Source organism: Rhipicephalus microplus, chromosome 5, assembly GCF_043290135.1.
Source record: "Rhipicephalus microplus isolate Deutch F79 chromosome 5, USDA_Rmic, whole genome shotgun sequence".
Classification (NCBI taxonomy): Eukaryota; Metazoa; Arthropoda; class Arachnida; order Ixodida; family Ixodidae; genus Rhipicephalus; species Rhipicephalus microplus.
The window spans coordinates 40,771,755-40,795,693 of record NC_134704.1 but is presented as its reverse complement, the minus strand read 5'-3'; the positions used below and the strand labels follow the sequence as shown (position 1 = coordinate 40,795,693).

The 23,939-nt window shown below is 45.5% G+C and overlaps 2 protein-coding genes and 1 long non-coding RNA gene across 5 annotated transcripts in view; 2 read left to right on the top strand and 1 right to left on the bottom strand.

Annotated features, from left to right (window-relative positions):
* Window positions 1–23,939, bottom strand: part of LOC119174679 (uncharacterized) — a 129,829-nt gene that overhangs the window by 82,168 nt on the left and 23,722 nt on the right. The window lies entirely within an intron of this gene.
* Window positions 5,087–12,639, top strand: LOC142817746 (uncharacterized). Its single transcript, XR_012895335.1, has 3 exons — window positions 5,087–5,382; window positions 10,368–10,430; window positions 12,588–12,639. It is a non-coding gene; the product is annotated as an uncharacterized LOC142817746 (long non-coding RNA).
* LOC142817745 (uncharacterized) lies at window positions 12,628–16,425 on the top strand. Of its 2 annotated transcripts, none has more exons than XR_012895334.1 (2): window positions 12,628–12,676; window positions 16,101–16,425. XR_012895334.1 is itself a non-coding variant. In XM_075895266.1 (2 exons), exons 1-2 carry the CDS (start codon window positions 15,901–15,903, stop codon window positions 16,361–16,363), a joined length of 366 nt encoding a protein of 121 aa, XP_075751381.1. In that variant the 5' UTR covers window positions 15,862–15,900; the 3' UTR covers window positions 16,364–16,425. The 2 variants fall into 2 exon arrangements, 1 of the variants encoding a protein (XP_075751381.1); XM_075895266.1 differs by lacking the exon at window positions 12,628–12,676 and adding an exon at window positions 15,862–16,003.

Below are 23,939 nucleotides of genomic sequence, written 5' to 3'. Positions count from 1 at the left end.
GAAAACATTTGTTTTTTTGTTTACTTCATAGTTCCCAGTGAAATATTTCTCTTGTTCCTCTCATTGAACAATGGCATTTGGTGTGACTAAGGTGTTCCTAATGCCTCACTATGAGATCAGAAAAACGATTCTCCTTGAAATTGCTTCACAAGCATTTCCTAAGATATTGAATGACACTGCTTGCACATGTACAAACATTTGCTAGTTTTATTGAGGGTTGATGATAAAGGGAATCAGTTGGTGCATCCAAGCCGGACAGAGATTGACTGGCCCTGAAAAGGGCCGTTTAGTTATATATCTTGCAGCTTGTTCCAGGTAGACAGGGCTTCATTCTGTAGAAATGGTAACTCATCACACTGGTTCCCCAGCATGAAGAACATAACTTGATGCTAACACTGACTCAGATGTTCTGAAATGTCATAGAGGGTACATGAAGGCTGGGTACATGAAGGTTGCAGTTATACTAACTGTACAGTCAGCATGCTTGTGTGATATGTGCATAGCTTCATCAAAGCCACGTGTGAGAATTGCGTGAACAGCTGAAAATCTCAATGGCAGCATAGCTTAAGAAGTCTGTCATCCCTTTTTTGCCAGTTTCCAATATCATCCTTTCCTTTTCATGCATCTTCTTTCAATATATCTGGGGTTTTAATTCCCAAAACCACGATATATTATTGAGAAGCAAATTTTGAACATCTGGTGTTCTTTAACATCTTCACTTGTTTGCAGCGCAACACCAGAAACACAGGACAGGGAAGGAGCAAAAGAGAAAGAAAAGACGGCGCCGACTCTGAAAAAGACGGCACTGACATCATGACATGCACATGTCGTGATGTAAGCTGCCCAAAGAGTGGCCTCCTGTGAGAATAGTGAAGAATTGGGAATAGGATCTACCAGTAAGGGCTTTGTGTGCAATTCACAAACAGTGAAAAAGATCCACCTGGGGGGAACCACAGGTACATGGTGCACTCTGGTTGAGAGAGAGCAGAGTAAAACAGATGTGCCAGACAGGAGATTATAAATGGTTTTGTCTGGAGCTGGTGCCAGACCGAGCTCTGATTAAGCGTAAGGGAGTATTTAGCACCAGGCCAATCTGATCCCATTCCTGTGATGGGGTGCAATGTGATGACAGGTGCGAATTCCATTTTCTTTTTTTTTCCATAGGTTTAGGGAAATAGTTTTTCAGGGATCAGATGAAAATACCTCCGACATACATAATAACATGCTTATTCTTGGGCGTAGTCATGCCTAGCCACCAGATTGGGAGAAAAAGGAATGTTTCCCGAAATGTGCGATAAAGTGTTTGGTGCTACGCCTTGACGGAAGTATTGATAGGTGCTTTGGAAATCGGTACGCCATTTCTGTAATTGTTAAATATGCAACTGCATGTGCCACTGCTAGGGATAGCGTGACACTCCCAGCCATTTCGGGGTAAGCCGTTTTAATCTACATGAAGATGTTAATGAGCCCGTTCTCCATCACAGCAGTAGCTGTGGCCATTCCTTCAACTAGGCCTACTGCAGCGCCAACTAAACATCTGCATGAATTTAGCGCTAGTACCGTACATAATAATCAGCACGTGCCTTGGGTTCACTTCGATGGTGTTGTGAATTCATCTTGCGTGACAATGGTTTAAGTTGCATGCGTGCCTTAATCATTATTGCAATAGGAGACCATGATTTATCGTCACGCATGGTGTTGCTTAGCTCAGTCCTCAGTGTTCGAAGCAGGTTCCGCCTTGTGAGTGCATGAGAGAGGCACAAGAGTTGAGTTCTGCTCTGTGTTTCTATAATTCCCTAGCCTGTATTATACAGGAAGCGGATAGTGCTGGTGTGCGTCAGCTGCCTCGGTGCGCTCTCAACCGCCTGCCTGGTAAGACTGATAGCTCATTCTATCAGCGCCTTGTCGTACTCCCTCCTCACACTGCGACATGTCCTCCACTTGGAGGACATGATGACGGAACAAGATGATACGAAGCCCAAAACCGCAATGCTTGCAAGCCACAACCCGAGCAAACAATTCAACGGTGAGGCCAGAAAATCTACCTGACTAGGCCTGAAGCAACAAGCCAGAGAGCATATTCTTGGCTGGATAGATGGATGGATGTGGCCGTACCCTTTAGATTGGGCGGCGGCTAACGTCACCTAGCCGTAATGCTTAGTGAACTAACCACTAGATTTTTTTTTCCCCTTTAAATAGTAAAGTTGGACGGGTACTTTGAAGTGAAGGGTTTAATTTTCAATCGTGCCTTGACTTTAGCCACCAATCAGATAACCTCCTTCTAGTTAAGTCTACCCGCTTAAAGTCTATTTTGCCCTCCCTGTCCCTAAACACCAGTGCTTTGAAAAACTCTGCGCCATCATCTTGAACTATAAGGTGAAGCCCTTTACAGAGCATTATTTTTGTCAAGTGTTCGGCAGTTTTTTCTTTCTCTTCGCACGCATTGCATATTGTGTCTACCTTTTCATATTTGGCCCGATATGTCTTGGTTCGCAATACTCCCGTCCTGGCCTCAAACAGTAGAGAACTACCGAACTACCCTGAGTATTATCATAGATTCTTTCTTTGGTAATTTCCTGCTTAAAAGTTCGATAGATCTCTAGTGCGTACTTCTTAATCATGCCAATTCTCCACATGTCAGTCTCCGTTTCCTGCAGTTCCTTTTTAACCGATAGTTCTTTCTGGTTTGGCCACCTGCTGTTTTCTAAGTATTTACCAGTCAATTTCCTGGTTCGCTTCCTCCATTTTGTATTGACATTCTTCATGTACAAGTAGCTGAAAACCTTCATAGCCCAACGCTCCTCCCCCATTTCTCTCAATCGCTTCTCAAATTTTATCTTGCTGCTAGCTTCCCTGCCATCAAATGATGTCCATCCCATATCAACTTGTACTCCCTGGTTTGGTGTATTCCCGTGAGCTCCTAATGCAAGCCTACATATTTCACGTTGCCTAATTTCTAATCTTGCTTGAACTTCTGACCTCATGCACAAGACCGCGTTGCCGAACGTCAGCCCAGGAACCATGACCCCTTTCCATATTCCTCTCACAACATTATACCTATTGTAATTCCACAGTGCCCTATTTTTCATCACTGCTGCATTCCTGTTATCTTTAGTCGTCACGTATATTTCGTGTTCCCTCAGTTACTCGGTCCCACTGCTTATCCATACGCCCAGTTATTTGTATTTATCTGTTATCTCTAGCGTGACTTCCTGTATTCTAAGCTCACTACCTTTGTTATCATTAAAAATCATGACTACTGATTTTTCCTAACTGAATCTAAAATCTAACCTATCTCCCTCATTACCGCAGATGTCCATCAACCTCTGCAAATCTTCCTTGTTGTCGGCCATTAGCACTATATCATCTGCGTAGATTAATGCTGGTAGTGCCTGATCAATGAGTTTTCCTTGTTTGACTAAAGAGAGGTTGAAGCCAAGTCCCCTTGCCTCTAATTTGGCCTCTAATCCTTGTTGGTACATCATGAATAACAAGGGTGACAGTGGGCACGCCTGCCTAAGTCCACGTTTCACCACTGTGGGCTTGGATACCTGTTTTTCCCACCTTTTAGCTACCTTGTTAGTTTTATAGATTTCCTTTAAACGATTAGTGACTCCATCTTTTACACCCAGTGTGTCTAGTATTCCCCACAAGTCCTCTTGAACCACGCTATTGTACGCTCCCTTGAATTTCTGCAGGCCGGTAGGAAGCTTCACAGCGCAGCGCCTGATCTTGTGAAACGGCGCAGCCATGCAGGCAGGGCATTCAATTCCCTCCGTATTTTTTGTATACTACTGTCCTTGTGTACATCGTAGAACACATAACAGTAATGATAGCAAACAGATCATTGATTCGGGTAGGCTTGGTGTTTTTATTTAAAATGGAACAACGAGGAAGCTGCTGAAGCTCGTGCCTGTATACAGCTGCTTTATATGGAGATGAAACTTTAACGAAAAAAAAAATGTAATGATAAACAGTAGGCTCATAACAAACAACATTTCTCTGAGGGTGCATGGAATATATGTCCCATGCAAGGCTATGCATTGCAGTCCTTACTGCCTTCATTATGTACACGTACTGCAGGGCATGCAAGTGTATGCAGACACACGCTGACGAAATGACATTTTTTGCTACATACAAACGTGCACCGCACCAAATAAGACGCACGTGTTTGTATAGTCAGGGAACACTCGTGAATATTGATGAAATCACACAGCTAGCTTACAGTATAAAACAAACACAATTGCGAACAATAAAATGCGACGCTGTTTAAAGAGGCGGACCCAGGCTACGAGGAGAATTATCAGTATGACATACACACCACGTGTCAAGCTTTTGCAACATCTAAAGAGATTAAATATGGAAAGTTGCCTTTGTAAGTTAACGTGACAGTACCGAATGGAGAAGCCACACGAGAGAACAATTCATCGTAGGCTAAAGAATGTGTTTTAAATATTATACACAGCTTTGCAAGATAATATCGACGAGTTTTACTCGTCTAGGTGTGGGAGGTGTAGGCCTGATAAAATGCGATGTTGCTTCAGAGCCTTTCTTTCGTAATATTGCAATTTTATTCAACTCTTTCAAACGCGGCACCGTAAATTTCTACTGGGTGCTCGAACACGGCAAGCAGGTCGCGGGGCAAAATCTTTGTAACATTTTATTACCGAAACACCGATACTAGCAATGCTTGAGCTGCACTTGCTGATTTCTAAATTGTAACCTCCTCAATCTCATCACTGTGATCAGGAAACAGAGAGGAAAAGTACAGCAGTAGTACGTAGAGAAATATTCAATTTCAAGCCCTTTAGCAATATCATCTAAACAAATTACCAGTTCACTGTTGAATTCTCGATGGAAACAAACAGCTGATCAGGGACGCAAGCTTGGCTTGGCACTGGCTTGGCCGTTCATACAGAGCCAAAAGCCGCTGCAGGAAACTGGATTGCGGATCGTATTGAGACAAAATATTTTATACATTTTTGTTTTCTTTGTTTCATTTCTCTAATTGCTCTTGTGATGGCGTGGACCGCGCTTCGTGATCTCATGTACCGGCGCACTGTTTTTAAGTTTAGTATGGCGCACGATAATACATGATTGCGTGCTTTAATTTAAAAAGGTTCGCGAGTATGGCAGCAACAGTGCAATGTCGGGAAGAGGCACGGGGAAGAGGATAGTAGTAGAACCAGTAGCAGCTGCATGCCCGGGTGGAGCGACTGATGCCAAGATAAAGGAATGTCAACCCGATGCCTTTTGTGTTGGCCGTTCTGGCAGTTCCGCCGACTTTATAGAAAGAGACGACCCCGTCGCTTGTCCTCTTCTCTTTTCCTTCGGGCATCAGCGACAACATTGACGGACGACGTGTTCGACTTCACCGTGCACGTGAGTATAGGTTGGTTTTTCATTCGAGTGAATTCTTGTTCAGATTTGCAACTTGTCGACTTCATCCTGATCACCTGTCACCGGCAATAAGTCACATACGTGTGATATTTAGGTGAAATAAATGATAATGCACATTTTCTGCTCCATTTGCGTGACTTAGCTACACCAGGACATGAGGTAAAGCCTTTGTCGCCTAGCCACTAGCAGGCAAGATCGATCACTCGCATCCTTCAGTTCACGAATCAACGCGCCTGCCTTAAAATTAGTAAGCGGCTCGCAAAGAAATCTTACCGAGGCAATTTTGTTTTCTGTGAACAATGCACCGTAGATTTGTCTTGAATAACAAAAAAAAAAAACTTGAAAAATAAATGTCGCGACCTTTTAGAAAACACCGTGTCTAAGAGCTAGACGCGGCATTTTGTAAAAGGCTCATTAAATTCAGTATGTTTTCGTAGTTTCTGCTTGAAATTATTATTGTCTATGAATTTCATGGCCCAATCTCTTGCTTTGGCTGAAAATCTCGGCGGCAAAAACTTTGTTCGGTGTCCCTTTAAGGGCAGGTGTAGATGCCATCATTTCAGTCGCAAATCTTTTTGCTAGTCGGTCGGCTGGTTAACAATAAGGGTACTAACTAGAGTTCCAGATTTCATCAGCAACATATCATCATGGCTTCATCAGATGCTGCATTATATACATTCTATCCTCGTTTTTAAATAGGTGTACCGTATGGTCCACTGTTACAGGAAACAAGCGAGCTCATGGACAGTGAGCCATGTGGTGCTAACTGGCAGCGAGGCTTGTGAATGGGACGCATGCGCATAGAATCGGGGTGCGCCCAGTTTTGTCTGCCATTTCTCCGCCTGTACGCATGACAGCATTGGAAAGCGCATCCGTATTTTAGCTGTGCAATTTATCTAGCCCAGTGCCTCCTGCTTCAGGGAATTCCTGTGAGCACAAAAAATGCATGGTTTTAATCGTTGCTGCAGTGTTTTGCAAGTTGTCACCGTAAAACACATCATATTTTTCCCATAATGCTCGCTGCAACTAGCAAGTTTCGATGACTCAAAATGCTGTTCAGGTCTGATGTAGCAAACATTAAAAGCTCCTCCTCGTGACCATGAAATATTGGTTTATTAAATAATGGAAGGCAGAGTGGGTATCAGTTGATTTACAGTGTGAAAATGAAAAGTGCGAAGGACCGTGCCTCGCAAGTAAGCCCCGAGAGCATGAACAGAGAAGTAGCAGATGAGGATGCTCATGCGCTGCATTTCCAAATCTCACCAGCACTAATGCTTGACGGACTGCTGGCCACGCACTAGCGTGTTCTTTCTGAAACAGGACTTTGGCCCTGTAAGCAAGTTCTTGAAGGGCATAAGTAAAACGTAGAATGGGCCCCCTAAATGCACCCATCCTTGAACCATTGGGCTTATGAATTAGTGCCCTTTTCAAAATACAACTATTCTGAGCTATAAATTGTGACAGAACAGTGCACGAAGTTTATAAATGGGAAAAAAGTCTTTAAATGTCCCCTTTATACATAGTGTTCTTGTGATGTCACTTCTGCCGTTGTCGCCCTCTCCCGCCATGCCCGGGTAACTCCCTGGGTACCTACGGCAGTTCACGTGCTGCAGTGCGGTTTGTTGGGGGCTCGTCATCTGTTGCTGTGAACGATGTGGAAGCATTGTGGTTTTTTGTTGTCTTACTTTAACGAGCTCATTGGATTAGGAAGGCCTCGCTCGTTCACTCGATACAAGACCAGATAATCAAGATGTGCGACACATATACCAGCCACGGCGTACACCGGCTGCCCGCCACAACCTATGAGGGCCTATTATCTTGCTTTCACTACAAATTGCCTGGCCCAAAAACAAGTGAAAGCTCAAAATCTCTCGAGCCGCAATTTTAAGAGTGGATGTGCGAAGCGCAGCTGCTCCCATCGAAAACTAGTCGTGCAGAGCTAGGCAAGTTTACAAGAGATATAATATTATGAATATATTGTCACGGCCTATGCCACCAAAGTAGCAATGCCCCCCCCCCCCCCCCAAGTGTTTTAAAGAGTGCTGATGTTGAGCTTGAGCCTCTTTGATTGAAATTTGTGGAAATAGTCGAGGAAAATATTATACAAGGCAGATAGCGACTTTGCGTGGTGTGTGCCGCGGTAATGCCAGTCATCACTTTATTTTTCGCGTATGCTTTAACACACTTTTCACTTTGTATTTTGCTTTTGTTGTACGCTAATGTACAGTGGAGTCACTGAACATGATGGAGACCGTGTATAGAATTAATTGACTAATTAAAAAAAATTCTGACACCCAACTTGAACCGATCGGCTATACTTCAAAGTGAACTAATATTGTTTCCCATTCTTTATAGTTTGTTTTAATGCAATACCAAATCTCCGCGATCGCCATCACGATTTTAACCGCCTTCCTCGTCATCATGATTTTAACTGCGGACAAGTTTGTATATACAGTATCTTGGTAAGCTATATCTGTTTGCAGGTAAATACTTGGCTATGGCACTTACCCGTAATGAAGTTGCACCTGAAGATGCAAATATTGCAAAGTTTCTTCAAGTAGCTTTTGTTAATCTGCACCAGCCAAATACGCTGGTACTTTTAGGAAAATCGGAATGTGCGTTCTCAATTTCAGGTTATAACTTTCAGCGAAGAAACACCCTAAGCTCTGCTCCCTCTGCGTGGACTACTAAATCAACTTGCCTCACTAGCAGCTCATAATTTCTCAAACTTGCATCGTGAGGCAAAACTAAACGGGTGCAAGCACGAGGAGACAACATGGCAGTTGTAGGCGATAGATTCGGTTGGTGACCAGGCATGTTGGTGGCGCATTTCGGAAGTGACGAAAAGGCGCTGCGAGATGCACGTGCACACTTTGTATAGTTGCTGTATTGGACAGCAAACTTTTTTTCTTGTCTGAGCAGTTTTACCAAAGGAAGCTTCATCATATGGCGTGATAAATGAAGCGAATCCACAGGTTGAACCACATCATAGCCTCGCTGTGCTTTTGTACTTTTTTTAGCTCGCAAAATTTATTTGTACATATAAGTGACAACTTGCCAGTAATAAGGCAGCACTTGTGTCTTTATCATATGATCATCTCCGGTGTGCTGCTGCCTCAATATTTCAAATTCTAAGCATTTACACCATTGTATGCTAACTTTTCCTTCAAAGTGAGACAAGCCACATGTGTATCGTAGATCAAGAAGCATGCCAGTTTTACGTACTTGCAAGGTAAAGATCAGAAATGCACAGTTGATCAAAAATACTAGTTCAATGGTGCATCTACATAGCAAAGCACCTGTGGCACCTCGGGAACAAGATAATGCCACATATGTTACAAGAGATAATTAAAAAAGACAGGGGACGTTCGGTGAACAAATAGAAACAAAAATAAAATGGCACGTGGCAGCGAGCGAAGGCGGCAAGGGGGGGGGGGAGCCCGTGGGACTTCAGCGGATGAACGTAAGGTGTGTGTTTAATATGTGGAAGAAAAAAAAAATTCAAAGTTTTGGCGACTAAAATGAGGGTGACTTAGTGAGTGCGCTCATGACGAGAGTAAACACGGTTATTATTTTTTTTTTTTTCAAATCTCTTTTGAAAGCCACAAAAAATCTGTATGTGGTGCAGCCTAACCGAAGGTACGTGAAGGCAAATTATGAATTCGTCGTTGTACAAAGGCCTTTATTTTTTTTTTTTTTTTTCATGCGCACCATCTCCGCCGCGGTGGTCTAGTGGCTAAGGTACTCGGCTGCTGACCCGCAGGGCGCGAGTTCGAATCCCGGCTGCGGCGGCTGCATTTCCGATGGAGGCGGGAATGTTGTAGGCCCGTGTGCTCAGATTTAGGTGCACGTTAAAGAACCCCAGGTGGTCTAAATTTCCGGAGCCCTCCACTACGGCGTCTATCATAATCATATAGTGGTTTTGGAACGTTAAACCCCATATATCAATCAATCAATCATGCGCACCATAAATAGTGCTCAAAATTTAATTGCATATGTTGTTTTCATCCTCGCTGTATTCCGTGCTGTTTATGATGTAAAAAAAAAAAAGTATCACGCTGAAGTGGTGCTGCTTTTGGGCAACAGTTGAAAATGGTGGGGTGCATGAATGCGGAATACTGCCGCTTACACTCAAATCACTTTTGTGGTCACCTCCCACTGTTTGCAGCATGTGTTGTGTATACACAGCTGCATATTTCCTAGCTAGAAAAATTTGATTTTAGGTGTTTCACGCCATTTTCCATGTAACTATTTCACAATTGCACACACTGATCAGCAGGCTTTCAATTGCGCTGAAGGACACAGGTGCCATAAAATTCATAGTCGATTCTTTCAAGAAACCGTATGTAAAGGCTGAAGCTTCATGCGTACATACACACACACATACCATATTCTTTTTGGTACTTTATGAAAGCTGCGAAGGTCTCATGTGCCTCCAAGCGTAACCTGTCTTATTTATTCTCCATCACCGCACAAGTTTTGTGAGTTTCAAATAAAAGTACTTTGCGCATGGCCACTTTTGGGTAATTTTTTTGTGTAGGTGTTATTTGAGCAGCCTACAGTGTTTACTTTATAAGCCTGTATGTATATGTTGCATTATAAGGATGCAAAATGTGTGTAGCTGTACAATATAGATGAAGTGTAAAAATTAAGTGTGTCTATTGTAGTGTTCTTGCAACCAATCTTACCCCCGTATTCTAGAACGTCCCTCCACTCAACGCTTCACCTTCACTTGAGATGGCTGATGGGAGCGCCGTCTCTAAGCAGAGAAAATTGCTGCATGTCAGCAATAATCTGCTGTGATTCTCGAGTAGCGCAGCGTCGCTTTCAAACGAGCAGCGGCACAGTGCTCAACTCTGTCAAGTGAAGGGTGAAAGTCGTGTCGGGGAGCGTTTATGAATATGGGGGTTAGTTTTGTTGTCTTGTTAACCTGCCATTAACACTGGATTGATGCTACTTTGCTCTAGCTGTACAGTGCTCTCCAAGGCTCAAGGAGGCACCGCACGGCGAAGGCTTGGAGCAAACCATGCGTGAGTTTCCTTTCATTGTTACACTATGCACGTATTAAGTGATAGACTTTAATGTATGCTATTTGTATTGTGCAAGTTTTTGGAGACATACAACTTCCAACACTTATATGTTCTGACGAAAATCACGCAAGAATGAGAGAAGCTTGTGCAAAAATTATGCAAGAGTGTAAGAAGCTTTTGCAGAAGTCTGTGAAATGAAGTTTTGAAATTTTGTGGCAATGTGTCATTGTACAGTGGTCAACACTCTTGCTCAGCATGCTTGACTGCAGGGCTCCCGGCTGCACAGGCGCATCTACGGAGTGCCTGATGCATGATGAGCCAAATGTCAGCCTGCACACTGGTGCCTCTTATCCCCGTTTGTCTGTTACATCAGTGTCTCTTGTAAAGGGGATCAACTGTGCTACCTTTTTTTTTTTTCGAATGTAATGAGTTCTTTTTCCAGATTATTGTTGTTTTAAGGTAGAGCCTCACATTTCTATCAAATACTGAAGATTCTATTTTTCCTTCTAGATGCTATGAAGTCACTCCTTGTGTGTTACGATAGAGTGAACACTGTTATGAGAAAAGCTACTTTATGGAGTTAACTCACTCCATATTGACTTAACACACAGAATTGGTGAAAACTACACTCCATTCCAGCTGCATTAGGAATAATATTCATTTGCATACTTCTGTTTCTTTTGTTTGTTTGTTGGCTGGAGGTTTGGAGTATAGGGTGGCCAGAGGGCACTGTGTAGTCTTTCTTCATCTTCCCAATTTTGTGAACATCAATTGATAGCCGTATGGGAAGCAGCCAGCATGCTGAAACAGCGGTGCAAGCATGCAAGATGTTCACCATTGCATGCAGTCAGTTGCTGTGAGCAACCTACTGCATACAATTAACTGCGAGTGGTGAACTAACGCTGCACTATGTGTGCCTCCTGGAAAGCTGCAATGGTAAAGTGCCACAATCGTATAGTAACATGGATAACATCGCAATTTGTTTGTTGAATAATTTTGCAATAGAATCAATGGAGTTTTGGATAAATTTGTGTATCTGCCTGGTTCATCAAAGCTACAGAGTCAAATGCGGTATATACTCGCGTATTATGTGTACTTTTTTTGTCAATCCGGTCATGTGCGAAGCTAGTAGGAATCGCTGGCCTAAAAGCTCAACTGGGAATATATGTTGCAGGCGCTGTCACAGCTGTTTCAAAGCGGATTGTCGTTTGTTTGCTAAGCCTGTTCAAATGCCCCCATTTTCTTGAAGTTCTTCCGAACAGTGCTCACAAAAACCAGTTCCCACGACAGGGTTATACCAGAAAACATAAGTACTCTCCAATAATTGTCGGGAACCCAACGTAAAGTAAGATGCAGACAAGGAAGCGCGATGCCAACACAGTGCTGTGTGTGTCGCCCTTCATGTGTGTGTGTGTCCATTCCTTGTCCCAGTCTTCTATTGCGTTGTGTTCCTTCCGATATCTAACCAACACACCCAAGCTTCTATGCTAAGTCTTATTCAACGCACTCTTCTGCTGGCTCCCATACTGAATATTGCATGTCGAAGAACTCCACGCTGATGTGCTTAGCGGTAGCACGGTTTCAGTTTTCTTCGGTAAGCTTTATAACAGCAATCTGCCTCGTATATAATTATTGTAGCCTATCACAAGGAACGGTAAAAACGCAATGGCCAGATGGTGAAACCGAAAAAAAAAAAAAGAGTGTGAAAACCTGCCTCATCTAGTTGATGTGACAGGTCCTTGCACGCGTTCAACATCTGTGCTGTGTCTCGGGAATACATTCTTGCCGTGGAAGAGGTGGGAAGATAGGAGGCAAACCTTTAGGCATTTCGGACTACACATAAACAGGTTTCAGTTTTCAAGTTCGATAGTCTAAGGAAAGCATAAAAGTTCATGGAAGAAGGGACCTTGCACTCAGTCCATTTTGTGTAAGACTGCACTCGCCTGCTCGACAAGAGATGTGCCTGACCAGAGCATCATGAAGTCAAATGTGTCTGTGTGTGTGCTGGCAAGGTGGCTCGGGCTGGTTGGGGAGGGCAAAGTATGCGAGCAAAAGGTTTCTTCTAGTAAAGCAGGCTGGCTAATTATACTGGTGAGCAAATTATGTGAGGATGCAAATTGTGCGAGTAAATATGGTATGTACTCTTGTATGTTTCAGCTCTATTGCTACGGATCCTGCGGATCCAACTTGGCATCTGGCAGTAACAAAGACAGGTTCTGCAGGAGGTGCGACAGCTGAAGCACAAGGTACTGCTCTTGTCCGTGCCTCAGCACGCCCAGCCAGCACAGCGCCCCTCTGACCTTCTTCGGCTGCCTGCTGGTACAACTGGAGAAGTGGAGGCAGCAGAGGCAGCTGTGCAGAGTAAAGCTGTGGCTGCGGCTTTGGTGTATATTTCTTGATTTTTAATATGCCTATGTAACATGCAGAAATTTAGTACTGCTTTAAGATACAGTGTTTCGGGAAACAAACTAGTCAGGTTATCTCATGAGCCACTGTACTACAGTCGAATATGAATAATTCGTACTCAAAGAGGCCAGAAAATTTGTTCAAATTAAAAGAAGTTCAAAATAATGAAAGTTACCGTAATTACTTGAATCTAACACGCACCTTTTTTCCGATTAGGAGAGTTCATAAATCGCATGTGCGTTAGAATCGAGTACGAAAAAAAAAATGAATATGGTCATTCTATTGCCATCGCCACTTACAAAATGGCCGCCCCCTACGTGCGTCGGCATGGCGCGTCGGTCATTTCTGCCTATGTGTTTCCCATGCGCGGCACTTCATACGTGTGCTGAAGAGTTCGTCATCTTGTAGTACATTAGCATCGACGGCATGGTAGGGCCGACTCCAAAAACTCGACGAGTGCACCACAATGCTGCTTCTAAAAGAAAAGTCGTCGCGTGTGCCAGAACGGACAGAAATCGGGCCGCATCGCGGTCATTCGGAGTTCCCGAAACGTGCGTGCGGGACTGGCGGAAACAAAAGCAGAATATTGTCGACAGCAAAGATTCACGCAAAGGCTTCAGTGGACCACAGCAGGGTCGGTTTCCACAAATTGAAGAGCTGCTCGGCGAGTATGTGATTAAGCAGTGAGCGGCATAGCGGCCCATGACGACAGAGCTGCTCCAAGTGCAGGCTATGCAGTTAGCCTTAGAAAAAGGGCTAATGCAGAGCCATTTTAAAGCGAGCAGGTGCTGGCTAACGAACTTTATGAAGAGAAAAGGCTTTTCCCTCCGAAGGCGAACGGGCATATGCCGGAAGTTGCCGGAGGAGTACGAAGAAAAGCTTCAGAGTCTTCAGAGGTTCCTCCTAAACTTGCGGCACGACAACGGCTACCTGCTTGGGCAAATCGGGAATGCCGATCACACGCCTCTTTACTTCGACATGCCTGGCACCACAACCGTCTAGGAGAAGGGGGCGAAGCAAGTTTGTGTACTGACATCGGGCCACGGTAAAACTAGAGTGACAGCAATGCTCTGTTGCACGTCAGATAGGCATAAGCTTCCCCCATACTTCATATTTAAACGGAACACGCTCTCAAAAAGAGTCGTTTTCGCGAGTGGTGTGATCAAGCGGGCCAACGAGAAAAAAGGGTGCGCGTTGCAACCGATGTCTTAGTTTTTTTTTTTTTTTGTCGTGGAAACCGGGCGCGCGTTACAGTCGAGGGCGCGGTAGAATAGAGTAAATACGTTAAACGAGCGGAGGGCTCACCATGCAGTGATGCATGTGCATGGAGAAGTTTTATTCACAAATTACAGCACATCCGTCATTAATTAAAGTAGTCAATACATGTCTGTACACGTTGGCCTTGCAACGAGTCAACAAGTTTTGCGTGCAGTTTGCAAAGCATTTGTACTTCGGCTTCAGTATTCTCCTGGCAAAAGAAGTTGCGCGCGGCAATGTCCAGTGCTGACACTCTTCGAAGCCAACTGTGTTTCCACTGTTACCATCTGCGCTGCAGCCGGAGCGTGGCCAGCACATGATGAGAATGGAGGAGCGTCTCCACCTGGAGAAAAGCAGATCGGCATTCGAGAGAGAAACACTCCGCGGCAGCTTTTTTTTTTTTCTCTCTTCATGCGCGGTGTTGAAAGGAGAAGAGTCTCTACATAGCAGGAACGAAAAACAGGGAAGCGTGACACCGGCGCGTTGCAGATCGGCATGAGAGAGCCAACTCTCTGCGACAGCTTTTTTCCCCCTCTTTCTCTTCATGCGCAGTGTTTAGAGGAGAAGGGTCTCTATGTGGCAGGGACGGAAAAAGCCGAAGCGGGGCACACGAATGTCGCAGATTGGCATTTGGCAAACATTCCACCGCAGTCTTTTCTTTCCTTTTCTTCATTTTCTTCTTCAAGCACAGCGATGAGGTGTCTGAAGTGCCACCGCAGGATTGGGCGGGGTGCTGAGAGCATTTTCGGAGCGCGGTATAGCTTTGATAGGACCACAGCGTTAGTTCGAATTAAGTGTGTTGGAATTAATGAGATTCGACTGTATTTACTATAGTCTGTGAAGTCCGAGTGAACTGTCCTAAGCTAGCAGACGATGTAGGCGGCATCGTGTGTTTGATGGGCAGTGACTAGCAATAGCCTGCTTAAAACAGACATTCAGTAATTTTGTTCATTTATCACCCTATTTCGTGTCTGCTGCGGCTCTCTCTACTTTGAGCTGCAGTTCACCCTGCCTTGTGTTAGCCGATTTCTTACTTTTTTAAAAATCTAACTTGCACCCAATTTCGCAGTGTGAAGAAAAATGCACCTTTGTTTATTGTGATGAGATTTCTATAGCGACATGCCTCTTTGTTCGCTATCACAGAAAAATATAAACAGCAAATGGTGCGACCATCTAGTGCGACCTTTATTTTTCTGTCAGTTTCATCTATGACCAAGATTTGGTCGCTCTAAGGTTGCCTCTTAGTACGCCTTGATCATGTTCATTTATCTTGTTGTGCTCTGCTTACAATGCATTGATTAAAAACATGTGCAAGCTTCTTTTTGAATTCCACATATTTCATCGTTTTTCACCTGTAGAAGCTACTCCTGGTCAACATTCAGGCAAAGACATTGTAACCTCGAAGAAACGTGTATTGGAATTCGAGCACTGTACAAAGTAATTATACTATTTCATAGCTAGAATCAATATTTATTAAGGGTTATAACAGTGTTGTATTTGATTTGATAACAGCGAAACTGCATTCAGAGAAGGACTCTGAAAGGTTCTCACACTGAGTGTAAGAGGGCTGATGTGGAAACCATTTTAGGTCAAGTGAGTTGAAGTTGGCGTAAAAAAACAATGAAATGTTGTGATGCCCAAAAATTCAAGTTGTTGTTTTCAGTGTCCTCTTCTTGCAGATTTTTATCATGAAAACATTTCGATGTGCTGTTGCGTTCACCCCATCTATGCTTCTTGCATTTTTTTACAGCGCAAGCACCTTTTGCAGATTGGGGGACGTGGCCTCCGAGAAATTGGTGTGAATGCCATGAAGGCTGTATTGGCACATAACGTGCAAGTGCTGTACAGCCTTCATGGCAGAAAAGGGAAAAGGGCCTTTGTGAACCTGAAGCTCTGTAGATTAGTGACAGGTTAGATTTGTTCATTGTTTTATGTGTGTGTACCCTTGTGTATTCTCTGTACTGCAGTGCTTCATGTGTACTATGGTATTTCTGTTCTTGTATGCAGATGTCATCTGCCAAAAAGCAGGGTGCGACCAGGCGGAGGCCCTCAACTTTATTAAGAGGTGGCTGCCAGGGTCTGGTGATCGCTGTGGGGGCAGGAAGCGGCGCTTCAGAGAAGCATTTGTTGTGGAGCAGCCCGATGATCCCCACTCTCAGAGTGCAGATTATCGGCTGCTTGCGGCAGCTGGCTTCCTGCCCAGCCACAGCAGCCAGGGCCTTGACAGCACCACTGTCACTGTGCCCCCAACGCAACCTGACCTGCAGTAGAGCGGGCCTTTTTTAGTTGTGTATATATATTTTTCAATGTATACATTTTTTGTTGTACCAAATAAAAAAAAAAGAATAAATAGTCTGCAGACTGTCGGTGGTGCACTGTTCGGCTAGCTTATGCTGATTCGGAAGCACCATCACCATGTTTTAGTTACAAAAAAATGCTCTAAACTATGAATATTCTCGATTACCATGTGGCGGACATATGTGGGGATTGCAAGTGGGGGACATATGCTTTCAACATTTACTTCCTTACAACTTTTTTCGATCTGCTGCACCAAATATTAGTACCAAATAAAGCACTCGCTATTGCAAAAGATAAATTGGTAAAAAAATAAACTACGCTTCTAGTGTTAGCAAAGGGAATGAGGTATAAAAGATGAAATAGATCGAGTAACTGCTTTCAGTTCTCAGCATTCAATTTCTGTTGCCCCAAGTATACAGGGCTGCAAAGCTACAAGAGCGGGTCATCGAGGCATATTGTTTAAATCTTCCGGTAAGAAAAATTCCCTACTAATAATGGTTACATAATGGCAAGCCAATCAGTAGCCAATATTCGTCGTGCAGGAAACATCAGTGTAATAACGGCATTTGATTGGCTGCAATGTGGCCCTGGATTGGTCCAATGTCGGTCGTACATCCGTAGCCAATATTCGTCGTGCAGCAAACATCGGCGTAAAAATGGCATGTGATTGGCTGAAATATGGCCCAATGTTGGCCGAACATTGGCAGCTGTGTCGGCAATACGATGGGCCTTCGTCGGCCCAATGTTGGTTGCATACTGGCTAAAACATCGGCAAAACGTCGGCCCATCATTGGCTTGAACGTCGGCCCAACATTGGAAGAAGTTGCACTTCCGACGTTGGCCCGACGTCGGTGCCGATGTTAGCCGATGTTGGTCCAAGATTGGTCCAACGGCGGCGTGCTGCCTGGGTGGTAGTTTATATTCAAAATCAATCAATTAACTAACCTAAAGGAACAAAGGAAGAAAGAAGTTAATTTGTCGCTGATAATATCGTATGGTTGCATGAATTAAACTAAAAACAACGTGCGAGTAAAAAAAGGTGTTGCGAAATAAATTTTAACTGTGCATCACGGTGCTCCCGAACCGTGCACACCTGACTCACAATTCGATACGTAAACAAAGGTGCATAAGACGATCGTAACAATGGACTAACCAAAAAAAAAAAGGGTCGATTACGAACAACTGCTTCAAAATATACGCTTCCTTAACCCAGTGTAATTGCCTCGTAACACAAAGCCGTATTTATAGTTGTGTGCAACCGCTGAAAGAGATACGCAAAAAGAAAGCAAGAATCAAACGAAATGAATGAAATTAATGAAATACAACTCCAAACAAGCGTACAAAGAGCAGCGCATATTACGCAAAGCTCTGAGTGATTTTTTTTTTCTTGCAACGCGAGCGGAAGTATAAGGGACGAATAAACTCTTGAAAACTCGTGGAAGTACACTGAAAGAGGAAGCCTGACAGAAACGATCACAGAAGGAAAAGCAGACACAATATAGAACGTTGGTTCTTGTATAAATCAGGCCTCGTTGTCATGGCATGCTTCTGAATTTGAATGTATGTAGGGCTCCTGCTGACATGCGCAGTTGTGACACTAACCTTGTTCTCGGCAGGTGTTATCGCACATTCATTTTGTGTTACTATGCTTGCTTTTCGCTTTGTTTTCTATGCGACGTTACGCATGCGCAACACCGATAATGTATCTAAACTATAGGTGGGTGTGACGTCAGCAAACTGCTCTTCCCTTTGTGGTCGTCCGTTTTATAGGGTTCCTTCTTTTAGTGTACAGTCCCGTCCACTGTTAAGAGGAACGCTACAATGAGCACCTTTCATATTACCGGCCCTCTAGCAGCAATTGCATAACTAAGCAATGTTCATGCACGGCACTAGTCTGTCAAGGGAAATTAGAAACTGCCAATAAGCGCTAGCTATACGCAACTCTAAGCCACTATGTTTTTTTCGAGAGAGTGAAATCCAAACATGCCGTGCACCCAGGCGTTCCCTTTAACATTGGACCCACCAATTAGCTGGATAACATGGATAGCCAACAGTCTGTTCTGCTGAAGTATACCTTTCGTGGAGGTACACAGCACAGAAAACGAAGGCCACTGCTAAGCATCGTGACTTGCACGAACGCTTCAAATCGTCGGTGACCTGTATGTATAGATGCTTGGAGGCCACACCGGGACTCACCAAGTCGTAGGCTGTATGTATAGATGCTTGGAGGCCACACCGAGACTCCCCAAGTCGCAGGCTGTATGTAAAGATGCTTGGAGGCCACACCGAGACTCCCCAAGTCGTACGCTGCGGCTCACTGCATGCTGAATCCCGCGGATGATACTACATACACACCGGGCGACGAGACTGGCATGCCGCAACGTGGGTTCATACAGAATGCGTATGCACGCCACCCGGTACAAAAGGTGTTGTTGAATTACACGGATTCCATAAAGCGTTCCTCCAATAAACCACTGCAGATGCCAGTGGGAAAACACCCTGCTAACACCTGCGGACTATGGTCCCAAAGTTAGCTTGAAATGTGATTTTTCGTATGGGCTTCAAACTAATATTTCAGTGATTACTTACTCACTGACTCATCTTTAAACGGAGTAGAATTTCGAATCGATGTACAGCAGAATGTATACCGGCTTGGAATATGTGTTTCTGGATTTCTACTATTTTCACATGCGCTTTAGGCGCCGCATGCACTGCACGATCTCAGCACGAAGGTCATACTGCGATGTTAACGCGCCGTCCGCCACTGCGCAGAGGCCGTGAACCGATGTCCTAGATTCCCCATATGCAGTCGATAACCTATCACGACTCGAAACAACCGACGCTGCTCTTTGTCTGACCACGACATACGCCTTTCCCGATATACCTTCATTGTGCTTTGAAAAATATGAACAGTGACATTCATTTCTCGGAGCCCTAACAATCAGTTTGGTCGCTACAAAAAAAAAAAAAGCGAGAGCTTTGAAGCCCCGTCAAAACACGAGAAGTGATCATCGGAGTCAACCCGACTAAAGCGACGTAATAAAAATTCCCATCCGATGACGTCACAAATCGGCAAATTTGGTAACGTCATAGTTACGTGACTGGTGACGTAACGTCGATGCAGTCGTCACATCACGTCGCCACTTGGTCGTAGGTGGCCCGATCTCGGAGGCACCAGATGTGCAGAAAGTACGGCAAACCATGCCTACCATCACGGAGGCAACGCAAAGCCACGCTACGTACGGAAAGATTTTGAGGTACAGGGCGATCAGTACAATCGCTTGATAAGAGTAAGAACGAGCAGATAGCTTTCACCTTCCAGTCATCTGGAGTGAATTCATAAAAGACCTTGTGAATTTTATGTTTTGTTTTTTTCAACAAATGTTTCGAGCCTCTCAAAGCCTAGCCTTGGGCTGCCACGCGTCAGGCAAAAACTGGCAAAGGTGCCAGCGTTTTGCCACCTCGCAGAATGCAATCCTGGTGTCCAGTGCAAAAACTTCAAACCGTCGTTTAGGTCGGCTGGCAAGCCACCAAAAAAAACATCGCTGCGGGTCAATAAGTAGGAAAAAAAAACGTTTGAACCCGGGCGAACTATAAAACAAGAACAAGGAACCAAAACAGAGAGAGAGACAGAGAGAGAGAGAGAGAGAGATTAATGAAAGAGGAAGAGACAAAAAGGACGCTATTTTCTGCCTCCCGTCGCGGGGGCACGGCTCAGCGCCTTTAGGGATCGGGGAAGGGGAAGTAAAGATGATAGGAAGAAGAGAGGAAGGAAAGAAAAAGTGAATGTCATGGCAAGAGAACGTCTTGTCAGTACAGTCAGTAGTGCGAGTGAAAAGAGTCCGTCTATAAGGCGGCGAGGTCCGCGCAAGCACAGAACTCGAGGAAGGCTCGAAGGGCTTTCGTCTTCGAGCGCGCGGGAAAAAGTATGTCTTCCATTGTTTCGGCAGGTAGTCCAAGCAGACGATAGCGGCTTACCAGTGCGCAACGCTCAGTGGCCAGGTCAGGGCAGGAGCAAACAATATGCTGCAGCGTTTCGTCATCACCGCACCTTCGGCACGCTGGCGATGAAGAGCGACCCGCGGAATACATGCGTGCCGCAGGCCAGACGCTGCCAGTACGCAGGCGAAGCAACAACCGCCGCTCGCATCTGTCCAGGCCGGTCTCCGGAAGGGATGGTGGAGGTTTGCCGCTTGCCACCCGTGTGTCAGGGTGGGCCGTTGGTAAGAGCTTCCGCAGTCGCTGCCGTGAGTAATCCGACTGGGTTACCGCCTTAGTGACTGGCGTGTCGCAGTGGTGTGCTGCCTTAGCGGCGGCGTCAGCCTCCTCGTTGCCAGCTATTCCAACGTGCGAGGGAAGCCAGTGGAGGGACAGGCGCACACCACTCTCTTTGATGGCGGTCAGTTTTGCGTGCAGCAACGCCACAGTTATGCCTGCTTGGTCTGGTTGGAGCAGCGCTTGTAGGGCTGGTCGGGAGTCGCACAGAATCGCCACAGGCAACTGGGGTAACGTGGCAGCAAGGTGGTCGGCTGCCAAGTGAAGGCCGGCCAATTCAGCTGCAGTGGAGCTGGCGTGAAAGGGAAGTCGGCAGCGGATGGTTGTCCCAGTCGATGGTATGACGCAGGCAGCCGCGGCCGAATGGGGGCTGTCCCGAACGGACCCGTCCGTGAATACCAGGAGCTGCCCCTTAAGTCTTTCATGAAGTTTCGCCACGGCTGCCTGATGGAGCTCGCATGCCGGTGTGCGCCTTTTTCTGAGGTTGTCCAGAGTTAATTGTACGTCCAGAGGCTGCTGGTGTGGTGGAGGGGGTTGGATTGGACTGGGGGGATCGGGGACCAGCTCTTCATAGAGAGCGCAGATCTGTGCCATCCGTGACGCTGGTCGGCTCCGCAGTCTCCGAAGGAGGGCAGCGCCCCCGAGGGCCCTGTGAAGGCGATCCACGTGATGCAGAGAGAGAGACATCAAAAGCAAAAGCGTGCGGAAACGCAGCTCTCTCCACGAGCTTCTTCTTCTGGCACCGTTTCCTCTCAACTGAACACATGACCGAGCATAGGCCGATTTCCTTTTCGTTACTTTAAATAACGGGGGACCCCGAGACGCCGCATTCTTCGGAGAAAGAGGCCGCCGTTCATCACGGGACGCCAACGTAGCGAGTGTTTCCAAACGACGTCCGAAGCCAGGCGTATACAACGACTATCCCCCCTCATCCCCTTCTACCTCCGAGTTTCCCAACACGAATTCAGCTCAAACACGAACCGTGCAGCTGTGGGCGCTTCCAGCGAAGTGTCACAAAACGGCACGAGCATCGATCTTTCTCAAAGACGCAAACGTGCCGAACTTCGACACAGCCGTGTAAACAAATGTGTTACACTTTCGAAATCTCGCAAACAAACAAGCGGCATATTTGTACAGAAGTCGAAGGTGCTCTGCGTCGCACAGCGAACGAGGCAAGTCTACACGAAGGTAAGAGAGACACGTTCGATTACCAAATGTGGCGGCCTAAGAAACGTATCAGATCGTCAAATATTTGCCACCCCCCCCCCCTTTTTTTATAGTGTCCGCAACAGGCACAGCTGCTGATGTACTTTCATAGCACTCACTCCCCATAAAATGGGGATATTCCCGCAGCCGAGGCGTCCACCAATGTGCGATGCTGTTCTTGCGGGCTTCCTTCATTTAAGGTCACCTCCCTATACCAAGAGCTGGGCCGTACCGACAACCTAGACTTCGTAACGTTGTATATAGCTCTTACTACTCCCACATCGACAGTATACTGCTTATGGATAAAAAAAAACGCACATGACATCCCTAAAGATCTCTGGGGAGACATTTCAAAAAGGAAAATAAAAAAGGAGAAGTAAACCTCACAAGTCAAGCTCTGTTGTAATACTGCAACGTGCCAGCATTTTTCTATGCTCGGTATGAAATCGTCTACATGCGACACTATTGTTTAAAGCTACATGCGTTCCACAAGCTTTCCACACTGTCAATGTCGCGTTCCACACTGTCAATGTCCTTACGCGTATTACATGTCTCAAAACATGCTGTGTTGCTCCGCGACTAATTAGACCAGTGACGCACAAAAATAGCTGGTACAATATCTAGCAAAGCGATGAGACCAGGAGCTGCCGCAGCCGCCACATTGTTTACATTTAACGTTCTTCCACTCTCAAGTCGAAGTGGCAACCGGGATTTCTTCCGCCTCGCATCAATAGACAAACACGGCGCGCGGAAGCAACGAAGCAAACATGCGTAACGGGTGACACAGGAAGCCGGATCGGTCACAGGAAAGTGGTTTCGGTTGGGGTCTTGCACAGAAACAAAGATGCCAGCCAACCGACTCCCCGTTGAGAAGCAGCGCGATCCACACCAACGCAGAGGCACACGCTGTGAGGTGGCGTGGGGGATTGCGGGTATCGGTGATGCGAAGGAAGAGGGGGCGGGGGGGTGACTTCCCCCTCCTCCCCCTCAGCGACGACGCCGATCAGGGTCGAGGAAGCGAAGGACAATCGCGGCCGCCGCAGAAGACGAGAGGCGATTGGATTCGCGATGATTGAGAGCCTCTTCCGAGTTACGCCCGTTCCATCTTTGGTAGCAGCCTCGAGAGCAGAGACATCATATGAACTCGCTTCCTGCGTGCGGCAGAACCCTTTGCCTTTCGGTTTCGGCGTGCGTCGATTAGACTCGCGCCGTGACTCGGACCGACAACTTTCCCAATCGTTCTTTCATAAACCATTAAATTGGTCTGCAGTATTGTTCTTTCATAAACCATTAAATTGGTCTGCAGTATTGTATAAATAAATAAATAAATACGCGGCAAGCTGGCAGTGGTTTTGGACAGCCAAGACATGTCGTCGTAGCAGCCGAGTACGTGGGCAAGAGGTTAGTCGTGGAAAAAGAGCAGCTGGTCAGCTATTAGGTAGCTGTTAAAACGTGATATATTAAACTGAAAAAAAAAAAAATAAGAGCGATATGTTTCGGGCTGGAGCCGGCATATCACAATATGTCATGCATAGTCTGAGCGAATCCTCTAAATTTTTCGCGTACTCTTCTACGGGCCACTCTTTCTGATGCCTAATGATGAGAAGAACAAAGGGGTGCGTAAGCAGGGCAAGGGCAATCGAAACATTCGAATGAAAGGAATTGAGCGAGTTTTCAAACAGAGACATGTTGTATCGGTTCTTGCACGGAGACTATACTACCTTCTGTCGTGTAACATGCATGTCCTACATGCGTAAAATCTCCATGCGTAAAACCCAAGGGCTATTTAATCACATTTACCATGTTCCCATTCACGTGAACCCAGATATGGCAACGGCATTGTCAGGCATGCGAAATGAGCCACAGAGTATTCGGTATGAAGTGGCAGTGAACACACTAAGTGACTAGGATATCGTTTCCTGTTGTGAGTTTCAGCAACTGGAAATGGACTAACAACTGGAGAATTCCACTCTATGAGCGAGGCAAACATGCGCTACGGGCTGGAGACCATGGCATTCTGTACGGGTTACGACCGCTGTATACGACAATGACCACATTTATTATTAT

What these genes read in the sequence shown, in the direction of transcription:
- LOC142817745 (XM_075895266.1), top strand. Translation starts at nt 15,901, where the DNA reads ATGAAGGCTGTATTGGCACATAACGTGCAAGTGCTGTACAGCCTTCAT. An exon ending in GCTCTGTAGATTAGTGACAG is followed by an intron (nt 16,004 to 16,100) that starts GTTAGATTTGTT and finishes TCTTGTATGCAG; the next exon opens with ATGTCATCTGCCAAAAAGCA.